This window comes from Pongo pygmaeus, chromosome 23, assembly GCF_028885625.2.
Source record: "Pongo pygmaeus isolate AG05252 chromosome 23, NHGRI_mPonPyg2-v2.0_pri, whole genome shotgun sequence".
In the NCBI taxonomy this organism is placed as follows: domain Eukaryota; kingdom Metazoa; phylum Chordata; class Mammalia; order Primates; family Hominidae; genus Pongo; species Pongo pygmaeus.
In genome coordinates this window covers 34,130,369-34,147,515 of record NC_085931.1, presented here as the reverse complement: position 1 = coordinate 34,147,515, position 17,147 = coordinate 34,130,369, and the positions used below count along the sequence as shown (strand labels likewise).

The 17,147-nt window shown below is 55.9% G+C and overlaps 1 protein-coding gene across 11 annotated transcripts in view; it reads left to right on the top strand.

Moving 5' to 3' along the window:
- GGT1 (gamma-glutamyltransferase 1) overlaps nt 1–17,147 on the top strand; it is a 43,314-nt gene that overhangs the window by 10,484 nt on the left and 15,683 nt on the right. For 2 of the 11 annotated variants that reach the window (XM_054469265.2, XM_054469267.2), the window contains exons 2-6: nt 12,695–12,764; nt 14,703–14,771; nt 14,988–15,074; nt 15,193–15,269; nt 15,813–15,983. In XM_054469265.2, coding sequence (XP_054325240.2) covers nt 15,820–15,983 — 164 coding nt within the window. In that variant the 5' untranslated portion in view covers nt 12,695–12,764; nt 14,703–14,771; nt 14,988–15,074; nt 15,193–15,269; nt 15,813–15,819. Of the gene's footprint in view, nt 1–9,048; nt 9,388–12,694; nt 12,765–14,699; nt 14,772–14,972; nt 15,270–15,812; nt 15,984–17,147 lie in introns of those variants that run through there. The other 9 variants (XM_063662862.1, XM_054469266.2, XM_063662859.1 and 6 more) reach the window with 9 other exon arrangements.

Below are 17,147 nucleotides of genomic sequence, written 5' to 3'. Positions count from 1 at the left end.
TGCTGGAGGCCTGCTGGGCCCCTGCAGCCCCAATCCCGGCTCTGGGACCCTCACATCTCCTGCTTGGGGGACGTTTGAGGCACTGATCTGCAGTCCCCACTTCTCCAAGCAAGGAGCACGTGTCTAGCCTGTGAGGAGGGGTACCTGTTGTGCAGGAAGGGCTGAGCACTGTCTGAGGGCATATAGTGAGGGACGACAGCCAAGCTCCCGTGTGTGTGTGTGTGTGTGTGTGTGTGTGTGTGTGTGTGTGTGTGTGTGTGTGTGTCTGCTAATTACCCTGTGAAGATTCAAGGTTCCTTCCTTTGGGTTAAGCACTGCCTGCCCAGAGATGGCAGTGGGGAGAGGGCAGGGTGCTAGGCTCTGTCATCCTGTGGGGCTGGGCCCCTGAGACAAGGCAGAGGACAGCAGGATGTCTTAGCGCCTTGACCATCCACGGACCCTGAACCCCTGCTGGAGCAGTGCTTGCACCCCCTTCTCCCCTGGAACCTGCCAGCTGGACCCAACAGCCTCTCCTCCCACTCCAGTGCAGCCAGTATTGTCCTGGGGCCACCTTGGCACCACAGGTTTCCTCCCTGGCAAACCTGCATGACGGCAATGCATGCCCTCCCCCAGGGCCAAGGCGCTGTTGCTGAACTGAAGTGGCGACCAACCCGGTCAGAGCTTTAAGCTGCAGCTCTGGTGCCCCAGGGACCTCTCAGACCCCCTGCCCAGAGCAGGCAGCCCGGTAAGCCCTCCTCCCTCATCCCCTGCAGCTTCAGGGCTGGAGCCAGAGCTGGGAGGGCTCCCAGATCCTGACCATATCCTCCCAGAGGCTGAGCCAGGCCTGGGCACTGTCCCCTCAAATGTGAGAATACTGGGCAGGGGGAGGGGAGGACGGAGGGAATGGAGGGCTGAGCCTGGAGGCATGAAAGGGGCAACCTAGGCAGCGGTATGGAGGAGTGCCCAGAGCTTAGAGTCCTGTGGAAGGCAGAGAACTGCCCCAGCCCCCGCCTCTCATCCCCCACCCTCTGTGTCCCTGGCCGAGAGGTTCCTGGAGGACATTTTTCCAGCAAAAGAGGGAGGGAGGGTGGCGTCTGGGCCTAGATCCTTGGATGGGCTTTTCTCTGCCTGCTTGTGGGGCGCCTAGGGTGAGTGGGCTCTTGGAGAGAATTTCTGGCCTAATCTGACCTGGACAGCAGCCCCCAGAGGCAGAGCTATCCCCTCAGGCATGGGGGCATGATTCCACCTCGGCAGCCTGCATGTGTTCTTCACGGAAGGCTGCTGGCCCGTCTCCCTGGGGTTACCCTGAGCAGCAGAGCTGTGTTTGTTGAGACTCCATGGGGTGGAGGGATTGCGATGTTGTCCTCTCAGTTCCCAGGGCTGATGTGGAAGCTCAAGGGCTTGCCCTGGATTCTTTAGGGTAGCCCTGCCATCCCTAGGGAGTCAGTGAGGTGGGAGGTTGGGGGCTGGAGAATCAGGTAGGGAGGACACAGCTAGACCTCAGGCCCTGAGGGGAACATACTAGGCTCCAAGTGGGACCTGCCAGGAGACAAGAATTGATGACAGTCACACCTTTGGAGTCTCAAGCCCTCTGCCACTCATGCAGTGGCCTAGTTCAAATGACAGGAACACAAGGTCCAGCTGGCCCAATGGGCAGATAGAGGGCTGCAGCCAGGGCTGGAACTGGCCTTGCACTGCCTCTGGGCCCTTCTCTACCCACCCAGTGGTACTGTTCAAGCCCAGGAGGGAAAAAGGCCAGCTCAGGGTTCATGTTACCTCAGCAAGTAGCTGGGTGGCACTGAGGCTCCTGGTAGCCACTGTAAAGGACACAGAATGGTTTGGGGGCATTCACTAGGAGGAAGGAAGCAGATGGATGCTCTGTGGAGACAGGATGTCCTCTGTGTTTGCTCTACAGGAACGGGTCGTCAACCTTCTGCAGAGCCAGGAATTGTCATGAGGCTGTAGTAGGCAGCAGAGCTTGGCAGGGTGGTGTGAGACCACAGGTATAGGCTCAGGGCCTGGATTCAAATCCCCTGGGCTGCCACTTGTTGGATGTGTAACCATAGACAGAGTAAGGACCTGCCATAGCAAATTACACAAAGCCACTTCAGTGGCTTAAAGCAACAGAATAGTTCTGGAGGCTAGAAGTCTGAAATCCAAGTATAGGCCGAGCCACACTCCCTTTGAGGACTCCAGGGGAAGATCCTTCCTTGCCTCTTCAGCTTCTGGTGGCTCCTGGCAATCCTTGGCCTTCCTTGGCTGCAGCTGCATCACTCCAGTCTCTGAAACCATCTACCCTGTGTGTCTGTGTGGCCTTCACATGGCCTTCCTTATTTTTGCAGTGGGGTCTCACTATGTTGCCCAGGCTGGTCTTGAACTCCTGGGCCCAAGCAGTCCTCCTGCCTCAGCCTCCCAAGTAGCTGGGATTATGGGTGAGTGCCACCATGCCCAGCTCACATGGCCTCCTTGTAAGAACTCTAGTGCCTGGGTGCAGTGGCTTACACCTGTAATCCCAGTACTTTTGGAGGCCGCGGCGGACGGACCATGAGGTCAGGAGATTGAGGCCATCCTGTCCAACATGGTGAAACCCTGTCTCTACTAAAATAAAAAAAAAAAAATAGCCGGGTGTGGTGACACGTGCCTGTAGTCCCAGCTACTTGGGAGGCTGAGGCAGGGGAATCGCTTGAGCCCGGGAGGCAGAAGTTGCAGTGAGCTGAGATTGCGTGGTGACTTCACTCTAGCCTGGTGACAGAGCAAGATTCTGTCTCAAAAAAAAAAAACAAAAAACAAACAAACAAAAAAAACTGAAGCTACTGGATTTAAGGCTCATTCATTCTTTTTTTAATTTTTAATTTTTTTTTTTTTTGAGACAAAGTCTCACTCTGTTGCCCAGGCTGGAGTGCAATGGCACGATCTTGGCTCACTGCAACCTCCACCTCCCAGGTTCAAGCGATTCTCCTGCCTCAGCCTTCCAAGTAGCTGGGATTACAGGTGCCCGCCACCACGCCCAGCTAATTTTTGTATTTTTAGTAGAGACAGGGTTTCACCATATTGGTCAGACTGGTCTTGAACTCCTGACCTCAGGTGATCCACCCCTGTCAGCCTCCCAAAGTGTTGGGATTACAGGCGTGAGCCACCGTGCCCGACAGGGCTCATTCATTCTAATCCCGTATGATCTCATCTTAACTAATTACTTATGTAGAGACTCTATTTCCAAATAAGGTCATGTGAGGAAAAACCAACTCAAACTGTGTTTTTTGGCCTGGTGTGGTGGTTCACACCTATAATTCCAGCACTTTGGGAGGCTAAGGTGGGCGGATCACTTGAGGCTAGGAGTTTGAGACCAGCCTGGCCAACATAGCAAAACCCCATCTTTACTAAAAAATACAAAAATTAGCCGGGTATGGTGGCATGTGCCAGTAGTCCCAGCTACTCAGGAGGCTGAGGCAGGAGAATCGCTGGAACCTAGGAGGCAGAGGTTTCAGTGAGCCGAGATAGCACCACCGCACTCCAGCCTGAGTGACAGAGTGAGACTCCATCTCAAAACACACACACACACACACAACACAACTGTTTCGCCTCTGTTCTCACAAGACAACAATCATCACAGAACACTTCTGTAACCAAATTTGTGGATTCTCCCACACACCCAGCAAGAATCAATTCTGCAGCAGACGCCAGCTGGTGTCTTCCAATTCAACTCAATTCTGGTGCTGTCTACCTGGAGATGGCCTCAGAAACCACAGGTTGAGGGCTTGGTCCCACAAGACCAACCCCCATCCCACCAGTCACAAGTCTGGGCATTGGGAACATCTGACTAACCGGCTTCTAGTTGGGGTTCCAAGGCCCCCTCTTTGGGTTCAATTAATTTGCTAGAGAAGCTCACACACCTCAGGGAGACCTGTTTATCGGTTTATTTCAAAGGATGTTTTATTTTATTTTCTCATCAGATATACTTTATCATCCCTTAAAGTCAGTAGCTCAAAGGAAACTTTAAAAGCTATAAATAGGCCGGCACGGTGGCTCACACCTGTAATCCCAGCACTTTGGGAGGTCGAGGCAGGTGGATCACTTGAGGTCAGGAGTTGGAGACCAGCCTGGCCAACATGGTGAAACCCCGTCTCTACTAAAAGTACAAAATTAGCTGGGTGTGGTGGCAGGAGCCTGTAATCCCAGCTACTCGGGAGGCTGAGGCAGGAGAATCATCGGTTGAACCCGAGAGGCGCAAGTTGCAGTGAGCCAAGATCATGCCTCTGCACTCCAGCATGGGCAACAGAGCGAGACTGAGACTCCATCTCAAAAAAAAAAAAAAAAAAAAGATAAAATAAAGGCTACAAATAAACAGTCAGATGAAGAGATACATAGAGTGAAGACTGGAAGACTCCTAAGTACGGAAGTTTCTGTCCTGGTAGAGTTGGACACATGGATGAGTTGATTTTTTTGTTGTTGTTGCCCAGGCTAGAGTACAGTGGCACTATCTCAGCTCACTGCAGCCTCTGCCTCCCGTGCTCAAGTGATCCTCCCCACTCAACCTTCCAAGTAGCTGGGACCACAGTCATGTGCCACTATGCCCAGCTAATTTTTTTATTTTTGTAGAGACAGGGTCTCTCTATGTTGCCCAGGCTGGTCGTGAACTCCTGGGCTCAAGCCATCCACTCACCTCACCCTCCCAAAGTGCTGGGATTATAGGCATGAGCCACTGTGCCTGGCCATGGATGAGTTCTTGTTCCCCTTCCTGTCAGCCTCCACATGAAACTCCCCAAACCCTGTCCTCTTGGGCCTTTTTTTAAAAAATTAATTAAAAAATTAAAGACAGGGTCTCACTATGTTGCCCAGGCTGGTCTTGAACTCCTAGTCTCAAGTGATCCACCCATCTCGTCCTCCCATAGTGCTGGGATTACAAGATTAGAGATGCCAGCTGTCAGGTGGCTAGGTAGATTCAGTGTAAAGTCCTAGAAGATGCATTTTAGTAAAAACAGCTAGCCACCTGACAGCTGGCATCCATCCATTCAGTGAAGATTATTGGGCACTGTGGATACTGTGGAGGAGGCAGCAGTTGCAGCTGGCCTGCAGAGTGAGGTGCAGTGCCGGAGGGCTTCAGGAGGAGGTGGCATTGTGATTGGTGTTTGAAGAGTGCCTCAGGCCATGACAATGGAGCTAGTACAAAGTCCCAAAGACCTGGAAGGAGCAAGAGGAAAGGACAGTTCATATCCACCAGGCACCCCCCTCCAAAAAAAAAAAAAAAAGGAGGAAAGGACGGGCACCAGCAAGGTAGGACAAGGGGGGCCTCTGGAGTGTTTTCTTCCCAGTTGGGGGGGTGTGCTCAGATTTGCATGCCAAGCGCCTGAGCTGCAATTGGGAAACAGCAGAGGGGCTGGGACCTGTGATTGGGAGTCTCTAGGTGAGAGGGGTGGCCTGTGGGGACTGGAGGTCAGGTGAGGCTGGGAGTGAGGTGTAGAGGTGGGAGCAGCTGGACATGACCAGTGAGGATGCAGGGGCGGCTGCCCCGGGCTAGACTCTGGCTGCTGTGGTGGCAGTTGCTTAGGTCAGGCTTGGGCATGTCCACCTGGCGCGTCTGAAACATTAGCCAGCAAAGCGCAGACTCGTCAGTGAGAGCATTCGTGAGCCCAGCATCCAAGAAGCGAGGGAGGTTGGGAAGGTGCTGCTATGAGGCAGGGGAGGTCCCCAAAAGTCCAGGTGAGAGCATGGCGTGCGTGGAAAGTGCTGCGCAGTTTTGGCATCAGTGAAGTCACAGGGGGCTGTGGGTGAACAGGTGGGCTTGGGCGTGTCACCAGGGAGGCCTTGAGACAGGAGTGGGTTGGCTCTCCTGGAGCTCAGGCTGTGGCATGGTGTCGGGACTGTGGCATGGACAGTCTTCCTCCACCCCCAACCCCTCCTTGGAGCTTTCAGACACTGCAGATAATTACCAGGTGATGTGATAATACTACCTGTGGAGGGTGCCTTGGGCAGGGAGGACAGAGTGGCCAGGAGGGGGGCCCTTTGGGCCCCTGCTCTGAGCTGCTCATCAGGAAAGGGGAGAAGCTACTACATGCCCGGTATCAGAGCCTAGCCAGACCCTGTGAGGCCTCGAAAGTAGCAGGTGCTTCCTACAGTCTGTGCATGGTCATCTCAGGGAATCCACCCAGCAACTGTTCTAGTTATCCCTGCCCTTCAGGTAGGAGACTGAGGCCAGGAAGGGAAAGGCTGCTGTGATACCCACACTATCAGTGGCTGGGGTTGAGTTTGAACCCAGGGACTCTAGGGCCCATGCCTCTGCCATTCTCCCTCTGAGTTTGGGAGTTGGACTTGGTCCATCAAGTGCCAGGCCAGCCCTGCTGCTGGGTGCTCCCAGGCATTCACAAGCTGACAGTTCTGAAGGGCCCACGCACTTGGCCGTGCTCCAGCCTGTGTCCTCACATCACAGGTGGGTGCTGGAATAACAGATGCTGCAAATGGCACTGGGGGTGTTGGCCAGGCTCTGGGGGCACAGGAGCTCTGCCCATGCCCACAGTTGGCCTGTGCTGACCTCCCTCCATCACAGCTGAGTGGCACCAGCCCTTTCATTGAGCTGAAGTCATCCTCCCATCCCTTCAGTGTGGTCTTTGTGGCTCAGAGAGGCTGTGGCCAGGTACAGGATCTGGGGTGGCCCCTGCTTCTCTGCTCTGTGGCCTTAGACAGTGGGCAGGATCTGAGGCCAGGCCCACCTGCAGCAGGTGTTACAAAGAGGCAAATTGGGGCTTAATGTTGGGAAGAACTCGCCAACCAATCACAGTCCCACTGTCTTTAGAGGTAGTGAGCTCCCCATTGGGGAAGATAAGTAAGCCAACATTTCTGGGATGCTGGAAGATCAGAGACCAAACACCTGAGATTCCGTGATCCCAATATTGACTCCAATGCTATGATGCTTGGATTTGAAGTCAGTTCTATTTAGCCAGTTTACCAAGTGTCTCCTTGGTGCAGGACACCAGAGGACACAAAATGTCCGGATAATATTGGGTTTCTGGCTCCCAGGGGGTCCCTGAGATGTTGTTCCAGTGGTTCTGGAGTATGGGCCAGGCACAGCTTGCATCTGGACCCGTTCACATTGATCACTCATTGTGAGCCTCATGACGGCAGTTCGGGATGTCACGCCCCCATGCGCCCCCCCCGACCCCCCGACCCGACCCCGCCATGGCCCTCACCATGGCCCACTCAGGGCATGAGGCTTTCCGGGTGATTCCTGGTACTCGGTGTGGTCAGCTTCCTGGACCTGTCAGTGGGGTGGGGCTGCAATGAGATGCCAGTTGTAGGAAGTGGTTTGCACAGCCTTCCTGGTGTCATGGGTCACTGTCCTGCTGAGTGGCTTTGGGCAGGTCCCTTCCCCTCTCAGGCTGCAGGTTCCTATGCCAGGAGCTCCCTTCTTGCCCCACCAGGGCCTTGTTTTCCCAGATACAGAGGTGGGGCAGATCCCAGCCCGTAGAAACAGACAGGGCTTTGGAGGCCACAGTGGGCCCATTTCTCAGAGGGACAGTGTGGCTGGATGCTGAGCCAGGCACTGGACTGGCCCCTTGAGCCTCCTGTCTGGCCAAGGCCCCTGAGACACTGTGGGCTGCTGGTGCCAGCACACAGGGGTGATAAGGAGATGAAAGTCACTAGGATGGTGGGGCGGCACCTGCCCCGGGCTGTGTTGGCAGCTGCCCCTGGCTGGAGGCCAGCTTGGCCCTGGAATGCTCGTCAAGGAACAAGGACACAAGAGAGCTAGCTCAGCCAGCCTCCACCTAGCACCCCAATCAGCACTCCCTTCTTCCCATGACCCCTGCCCTCTGCCTGGCTCCTGAAACCGGCCAGGGAGCTAATGGACACCCACCAGGGTCTTAATAGTGAGCCAGGGTTAATGGGTTACTGGGCCTGGTGACACATTCACCAGTCTCCCAGGGCTCTCAAAGTCCAGACTGGCCTGGCCTTGAAGGTCTTAGCTCGGCCACCTCCTTTTCCAGCCTTGACACCTCGGGGCTCAGGAAGGGCCTAGGGTGGTCAAGAGGTCCCCTGCAGCCTTCACTTCCTGGAAAAGGCTCCATTTCCTGGCCTTCAGGGTGAGGTGGTTCCTTCCGCCTGGCAGGTCCTCCCCAAATCCAATCCCAGCTCGGGCTGGATTCCCAAGGCCCCTATTCTGGTGTCTGCCCCTCCCCTAGGGCTCTTCCCCCTGGGGTGACCATACTGTCTCCTGCCCGGCCAGGTCAGGGCTCCTTGAGAGAAGAATCTGGAGGGGGCAGGATTTGATGGGAGAATGAATGAAGGAATGAAAGAAGGAATGTAAGCGTGCACCTTGCTAAGAGTAACAATTCTGGCAGGCTGCAGACCATGTGTGGACCTCGATCTGAGGGCCGAGAGGCTTGGGCCTGCCAGCCCTGTGGGGGCACCCACCCCATCTCATCTCATTGAATAGCACAGAGCAAGTGAGGGCGTGATGGACGGATGGGCCTCATCCCCCCGCTCCCACTGTCTGGGGTCCTCTGTCAGCCTGTCTGCTCAGACCCCTGAAATTGGGGGTTGAGGAAGGACCCTCCTGGATCATGTGATTCCCTTCAGTCCAGGTGACCAGGGTCCTTGGAGTGACGTCTCCTAGAGCCCCACCTGTAGCCCTGCAAGATGGGGAGAGGGCCTGTTAGGAGAGGCATCCCCTGCCCTGGGTTTGTAGAGGTGATCTAGGCTCCTCAGACCTTGTGGGGCCTCAGATGCTTACATCTCCAGCTCCTCCTGGCGTGGGCATCTGGCTGCACCCCAGCTCTGTGGCCCCATCTCCCAGGGAACCTTTTGTCTAATCTGCCTCCCGCTGAAACCCGGCCTCATTCAGCCCCACCAAGGCCGTCAGAGCTCAGGTCTCTCATTCAGGGTTTGAGACCCCACCGGGCTCAGAGGGACCTGCAGCCTGCAGCTGTCCCAGATCACACAGCCCAGGGATGGGACCAGGAGCCAGCCCATATCCCACCTGCAGCAGTTCCTGTGCCTTTAAAGCCTCCCCTCCCCCTGCCCCACCCCCAGGCCACTGGAGGAAGGAAGGAGGAGCTGGGTCACAGCAGGGAATCTTAGCTTGGTTTTGGTGTGCTGCTGGACGACCAGACCGGGAGTCGGGTGAGCCCAGAAGTGAGAGCAGTTGGCTGTGCCCCAGTGCTGTGTGACCCAGAGGCGCCACTCACCCTCTCTGAGCTGCTGGACATCATAGGTGGGGAAGCTCAGGTCAGGGCACTCCCATGAGTGTCTGGAGGCCTGAGTCCCATTCTCAGCTCTGCCATATGCTTGCTGCGCTCTAGAGGAGTTCCTCTTCCTCTCTGAGCCTCGGTTTATGCACCTGTGCAGTGGGAGTGAGTTGCACTTCGGGGTGAAGGGGGCAAGACTCGTGTGGGCACATCCTGCAGAAGGATCCCACAGGTGGGCAGAGCCCTGGATTCTTTATCTGACTGGGTCTGGGCTGGGGGCCTCTGTTTCTTGGCTGATGAGTGGGTTTGAGTGAGGTATGCGGGTGGGTGAAGGAGGGCTGCGGGCAGTCACCTGACTTGTGCGAAGGAGCTCTTGAGAGAGCTGTGGCTTCTTGGAATTAAGAGGGAAGAGTGCAGCATGAAGAAACAGGCCCGGGAGGATCTGGCAGCCCTGAGTGGGGGTGGGGGTTCAGCTCTGGAGTAGAGCCAGAGCTGTGATGGGGTTGAGGGACCCTGTGTCCTTGGGCCATGCTTGCCTCGCTCCTGGGTTCTGTTTGTGGCTGTGGATTGGGGTGGGGCAGGGCCGGTTGTGCAAGGGGTCATTGCCCAACTTCAGGGGGCGCCTGCCACCTCTCAGCTATATATAGAGGGATATAGATAGTTCTTTCCACAGGTTTCCAGCAGGTAGTGGTTATTAAATCTTACTGAAGGGGTGTTTTTTTCTGATTCTCAACTCTGTGCCCCAAGGGTGGAAACTGTGAGAGACGGATTCCAACTCCACATCTGGGTAGTAAGCATCCAGTCCAGGAGTGTAGACAGTCCTGGGGAAGCCGCCAGAGATCTGTGCATTCTCATATCCAGGGATAGTGACTCCATGCTGGGGGCTGGCAGGGTCAGGGGTGGGTGGGTCCTGGGCTCACCCGCAGGTCTGCAGACCTCCTGGGGCCAGCTGACCTCGGTAAATCGCTTTTGTCTAAGCTTCAGTTTCCTGCCTGTGAATGGGGTTGGGGCTGTGCTCTGGTTTCACCCTTGTGGCTCTGGGGTTGTGGTGACAAAGCCATCAAACTGGGTTGAAGGAGTAACCAGGAAACCTCAGACTGGCTGCCATGTCTACCTCTTCCTCATACTCCTCTCTCTGCTGCATCCTGGGAAGCTGCTCTGTTCAGCCTAGGTTAGGCTCAGTTGTGTGTGTGCATGCTTGCACGTGTGTTGGAAGTGGGTGGTACTGACACCAGAGTCGGTGTCTCTGGGTGATTGAGGCTTGCACATTTCTCGGGACAGGGAACTCACCTTATGTGCCCAGGACAAGAGCTGTGGGGTCTGGAGAAGACTTCTAGGCCAGCCCCTGCAGTCTTTCCTCGGGTGACATGGCTTCCCCAGACCCACTTCCCCCTAGGTGCCCTGTCTGCATTCATGGGGTAGAGGGCTGACTGGGACAGACTATGACACACTCAGCATGCGAGGAAAAGCCTCCTTCATTCTGTAGGCCCTACCTCTATTAACATGTCCTTTGATAAAGTGCCTCCCTCCTGTCTCCCCTCTCTGGAATCCTTAGCTGCTGCCAGGCTTCAGCTGTGCCCCATCGAAGGCAGCTCTGTCTCCCTACTTTCCCCAGCCCAGGGTTTTCCTTTTGGGGTCAGCTGCAGGGATCTGGGCCATCCTTTGCCCACTCAGACATTCTTTCTGCCCACCTGCTGCTGTGAATCCTATATGTTATATATATATATATATAATATATAAAATTATACTTTAAGTTCTAGGGTACATGTGCACAACGTACAGGTTTGTTACATATATATACATGTACCATGCTGGTGTGCTGCACCCATTAACTTGTCATTTACATTGGGTATATCTCCTAATGCTATCCCTCCCCGCTCCCCTCACCCCACGACAGGCCCCGGCCGGTGTGTGATGTTCTCCTTCCTGTGTCCAAGTGTTCTCATTGTTCAATTCCAACCTATGAGTGAGAACATGCATGTCTTATATGCTCTCAGGCAGAGAAGAAACTGCTGAGCAGGGCAGGGGACAGAGCCCTGTGGCTCTCCACTTTAGACCCCTCCCGGCTGACTGCTGTGGAATGCAGCCACTTAGCAGGGCCAAATCCCCTGATGTTCCTGTCTGCTGTCTAGCCTTCAGGGACAGGTCATGGGGCCTTGGTTCCTGCCCTGTCATCTTCCCAGTCACCCTGATCTTCAGGGGGAGGAATAGCCAGGGTAAGGGCTTGGTCATAGCACCTCCACCCTAGGGCTATTGAGGATCTCACAGTTGTGTGTCTGGTGGGTTCTGCCAGAGCCCATTTGAGAGCAGTGGATGACAGGACAGGCCTATGTGACCCAGGCAGGCAGCAATATTGGGTCAGCCTTCATGTCCCCTTCTGTCAGCTGGGGCAGCCTGGAAGGATGATTGTGGGGTAGGTGTTATGGCCATGAAATAGACCTCAGGTGGAGGCTGCAGGGGCTCTCCGGCACTGTAGGCACAGCAGGCCCAGGAGCAGGGGAGGGAGCCGTGACTCAGGGAGCCTCTGGCCCAGATCCTTGGCAGATGAGGCCACAGGGGAATGGGCAGAACTGTCCAAGGTCCCCTGGGCTGGGCCCGTGGCTGTTCCTGGCTCAGACTTCTTGGTGGGCTGGTCAGAAACATGAGTAACTTGGGGCAGTTACCAAGTGGCCAGGCCTGCACTGCTGGGCTGTGTGAGCTTGGGCCAGCTCAGGCCCTCTCTGGGCCCTGCCTTTCTGGACTGTTCAGGTGGTTCCTTGGGCCTGGGGTGCTAATGTTTCTGGATGGGCAGCAGAACCAGTCTGCACTCAGGGTCCCAGGCCACGTTCCCGGAACACACCTTTAGCATTGACAGCAGCGTGTGGTGAGGCCCCTTAGGCTGGGTTCTGGTCTAGTGCCAGGGGCACCACTACTCCACCGCCTCCAGAGCCATCTCTGGGACACTGGCTATGACTTCAGATGTTCTGAACAGGGACAGGGAGAGCCAGAAGGGACCCAGCCTGGGGCTCACTGGAGGGGCTCGTGGGCAGACAGTGCCCTTTGGAGGGAACTGAGTCTGAAAGGAAGGAAACCCTTTCCCTGGCTCATAGCACCTGCCACCCAGGGCCCTCCCAGGGCTGCGTGAACTTTAGTCATGTGGTGACAGGCCGAGTCACTGTGCCAAGTCACTGTGTGCCTCCTTGCTGCTGTGACATCAGCTTCCCCATCCTCCCAGCCAGGCTAGACCTCTGTGAGAGGCCTGCCTGTCCTGCACCCTGTGCAGATGCCTCCCACTGTCCGCCAGGGCTGCTGGGCACCCCCTGGCTGGTCTCTTGGAGTAGGTAAGCTCATGGGTCCTCCGGCCGCTCCTGCTCCTTCCCCGCCTCTGCTCCTCCTCGGAGGTGGCCACCCCCAGATCCCAGTCCCAATTCGGAGGCTCCCTGAGGAGTGCCGCAGGGGGCCGCAGGCGTGGCTCCGAGCCATTCTGGAGAGTGGGGGGGCCCAGCCAGTTCTGTGGCCGGGACTTTCCCAGGCAGACAAGTCTGTCTCTTCCTCCCCAGCGGGTGCAGCCCGGAACTGTCTTCTGAGGAAGAAGTGCTCTCCTGGGCCCCCACTGTCCCCAGGCCTCAGGTAAGCCCATCAGGGTCACAAGGAAGGGGGTCTGGGTTTGAGGCCAACCATGGCAGCTGACCTACTTTCTAGCCTTAGTTTCCCCTAGTGTGTGCAGCTCTCACACTGTTTGGGTGAGAACCAGGCCTCTGGGCTTGGACATTCTTTCAGTGAGTTTTGAGGGTGGAGGGATGGGAAATGGAAGCCCAGGACCTCAGCAGGGTGTCTTCCTCCGAGCCGGGGACATCTGCCTGTGGGAGGCTGGGCCCACCCTCCCTTGCTGACCTGCCCTGGGAGGAAGGGACAGGGCCCAGCACTGCCTACTCCCCTCCCTGTTCTTCCCAGCAGTCTGAGCCTGGCTGGGTGCCCCCTGCTCCTCCAGGAGCCTACTTGGGCCTTTGGGTAGACAGATTAACAGACAGGGGAGGCTGGGTCATGGCTGGACCACCCCAGGACCCTGACCGGGGGCTCAGCTCATGACCTTGAGCCTGGGAGAGATGAGGCCATGCCCTCCAGGGCACTCAGCATGACCTGGCCCAGTGGACGGGACTGGGTAGCTTCCTTGGTGCAGGGGGCTGTCATGCTAGGACGGGGTCACTGACCAGGCCAGGCCCCTGCCCCATGACTTGTGGTGGAAATGTCCTTTTGTTTTTGTTTTTTGCTTTTTTTTTGAGATGGAGTTTCACTCTTGTTGCCCAGGCTGGAGTGCAGTGGTGCAATCTTGCCTCACTGCAACCTCCACCTCCTGGGTTCAAGCGATTCTCCTGCCTCAGCTCCTGAGTAGCTGGGATTACAGGCACCTGCCACCATGCCTGGCTAATTTTTTGTATTTTTAGTGGAGATGGGGGTTTCACCATGTTGGCCAGGCTGGTCTCGAACTCTTCACCTCAGGTGATCCACCTGCCTCTGCCTCCCAAAGTGCTGGGATTATAGGCATGAGCCACTGCACCCGGCCACGTGATGGGAATGTTCTGTGTCCATAATAGATGCTGCACATTGCTGGCCCAGCTCCTGAGGCTCCTTGGACCTCCAGGAATTGGTGTCTCTATCAGGAACCCTTAACCCTGACCTGGACTCCCGGCTGGGACCCAGGGTGTTGGAGTGGCAAGAGCGCTGTCAGGCCTGGTGAAGGGTGTGAGCTGTCCAACGGGGCAGGGAGGAGGCAGGGCCTGTTCTGTAGTTGGACAGACAGAGCCCTCTAGCTGCTTTCTGGAAGACTGAAGGGCAGGCGATGTTGGAGGGAGAGAGTGCAGGCAGGGGCTGTGAGGGAGTTCAGGTCAGAAACAGGTGGCGTCTGGATTCAGGCTGTGGTGGTCACGGTGGGGATGAGGGGCTGCTTTGGATTCTGCTGGGGATGTGGGGTGTGCGCTGCTGCATGACTACTGCCAGGTCTCTCTGCTCTTGGTGTCTGCATCCAGGGCTGGGAGGGGGTCAAATGTATCACACTATCGGCCCCAGGCCCACCAAGCCTGGGGAGGTGGCCACCCTTCCACGATGGCATTTGGATGTTCCCTGTGTGGGGGGAGGGCACAGGGACTCCATTTCTAGACCACCTCTGGGTCAGTGTGTCTGCCTCTGAGGTCAGACACTCTGCACTGGGACAGGGTGGAGTGGAGGGAAACCCAGCTTGGGGCTCATTGGAGGGGCTTGCTGGCAGACACTGCCCTTTGTGGGAAACTGACTGTGGGAGAGGGGAACCCCAACCTCTGTCACCCCATCCCTCTTCCCTGTTGTCACACCTGTCACCTGCTGCCATAGCCATGAGACTTCCCAAGGGTCACTGCTGCCACTCACTGCACAGCCTGGAAGGGAGTCCACGGGGACATACAGTGAGCAAGAGACCTGTGCCACTCAGGCCTCCTGGGGGTGTCCCCAGTGCAGCCATGATGATAATCACAGCTACCATTCACCAAGCCCTTCCCACAGTCTAACCTACTCTATTCACAATACTCCCAGCAGCAAGGCAAGTGAGGTGCTGCCGTCATCCAGGCTGGACAGTTCAGTGATTTGCCTGAGGCCCCACAGCAGGTGAGTGGCAAGTCCAGCCTCAGAGCAGGGCAGGCTGGCGGTGCCCCCTGAGCCCCCTTTGCCATGCTTACCACATGCACATCCTGGGCTTGTGCAGGAATGCCCTGTCCCTTACCTGCCCTGCTCTGTGCAAAACCCTCTTTGAGCTGTGCCTGGGAGACATGCTGAGAGAATTCATGGAAACAAATTTGTTACTGACAGCCTTTTTGCCTCCAGAGTTCAACTGGAGACAGAGAAACCAGCTAGAGACAGAGGGAGGTAACACGGAGTCCCCCAGAAAGGTCTGGGCTGCGCGTGCTTCAGGTAACCTCCCTTGACCTTCAGGAGAACGAGAAGGCTGCCTGATCAGAGAGTCTCTGAAGAAGATTCTGTGGCTACAGGCTTCAGCAGAGTGTGAGGGAGACCCTGGTTATTTCCTCAGCTGTTTCCAGCAAATCCTCCTGTCTTTCGTGGCCAACATCCCAGGCAAGGCTTGGGGCCCCCGTCTGCTGCTGGACGGTAAGTCCTGGCCCCGTGGCAGTGAATCTGTGGGGTGCTCTGATTGTGGGCACTATGGAAGCTAAACCCCATGCTCCAGGTGGGGTGGAGGGTCTTCAGAGGACTCCTGGACAGTGCCAGGCTCTAGGCTGAGGTAGGGGACACAGGAGAAACAAGGCCAGGCCCGTCCCTACTGGAGCTTCTCCCTAAGCAGTGGAGGCTCAGCCACTGTGAGGAGGTAGGCAAGGCCCTGCAGAAAGAGGGGTGTGGAAATCTGGGGGCTCCCAGGAAGGGCCGCTGCTGGAGATGGGGTTCTTACCAGGATGGGCTCTGAAGATAAGCAGGGAGGATTTGGGAGGGCAGAGATGAGGCCCAGAGCTTCTGGCAGAGGGCATGGCCTGCGCAAAGGTCTGGGGGCCAGACAGCCTGCACATATTCTGGGAGGCGGGAAGGAGACACAGGCCTTGTGTTTCTGAGGCCCGACTTTAGACTGTGCCCTGTTGGGGAGGGGTCAGGGAGTGTCTGAGGCTGGGCCTGACCCTGCTCCTTGCCCCGTGGGTGCAGCAGAGCCATGAAGAAGAAAGTAGTGGTGCTGGGCCTGCTGGCCGTGGTCCTGGTGCTGGTCATTGTTGGCCTCTGTCTCTGGCTGCCCTCGGCCTCCAAGGAACCTGACAACCATGTGTACGCCAGGGCTGCCGTGGCTGCGGATGCCAAGCAGTGTTCGGAGATTGGGAGGTGAGTTGGGGCAGTGCATGGGACATGGGCCCTGAAAACTGGGCAAGTGGACCTGAGCAATACCTTCACCCCTCTGAGACTCAGTTTCCCCACATGTAAGCTTCGCTTGGACTCTCTCAGTAGCCTTTGGGAAGGGGACGGTGACTCCGAGAGCAGAGTGTGGGTCTCCTAGAGCCAAGCAGGGCCCCTTTTCTCAGTTCTAAGAGTCTCTGTCTCTTTGGATAAACTCCACTGGTTTGTTGTTTGGTTGTTATTTTTACTTATTTCTTCCTATCTGTCTGTCTGTCTATCTATCTATCTATCTATTTAGAGATGGAGTCTTGCTCTGTTGCCAGGCTGGAGTACAGTGGTGCAATCTCAGTTAACTGCAACGTCTGCCTCCCAAGTTCAAGCGATTCTCATGCCTAAGCCTCCCAAGTAGCTGGGATTACAGGCGTGCCCCACCACGCCCAACAAATTTGTGTGTGTGTGTGTGTGTGTGTGTGTGTGTGTGCGTTTCCGAGACAGAGTATTGCTCTGTCACCCAGGCTGGAGGGCAGTGGTGCAATCTTGGCTTACTGCAACCTCTACCTCCCAGGTTCAAGTGATTCTTCTGCCTCAGCCTCCACAGTAGCTGAGACTACAGGCATGTGCCACCATGCCCAGCTAATTTTTGCATTTTTAGTAGAGACGGGGTTTTGCTATGTTGGCCAGGCTGGTCTTGAACTCCTGACCTTGTGATCCTCCCATCTCTGCCTCTCAAAGTGCTGGGATTACAGGCATGAGCCACTGTGCCTGGCCTAATTATGGTGTTTTTAGTAGAGATGGGGTTTCACCATGTTGGTCAGGCTGGTCTTGAACTCCTGACCTCAGGTAATCCACCCACCTGGGCCTTCCAAAGTGTTGGGATTACAGGTGTGAGCCACCACGCCCAGCTTATTCTTTTTTTTTTTCTTTTTTTCTTTTGGTTAGGAGACAATTTCTTTCTTTTTTATTTTATTTCATTATTATTATACTTTAAGTTTTAGGGTACATGTGCACAATGTGCAGGTTTGTTACATATGTACACATGTGCCATGTTGGTGTGCTGCACCCACCAACTCATCATTTAGCATTAGGTATATCTCCCAATGCCATCCCTCCCCCCTCCCCCCAAAGAACGCTGTTCCCAAACAGGGACATGAA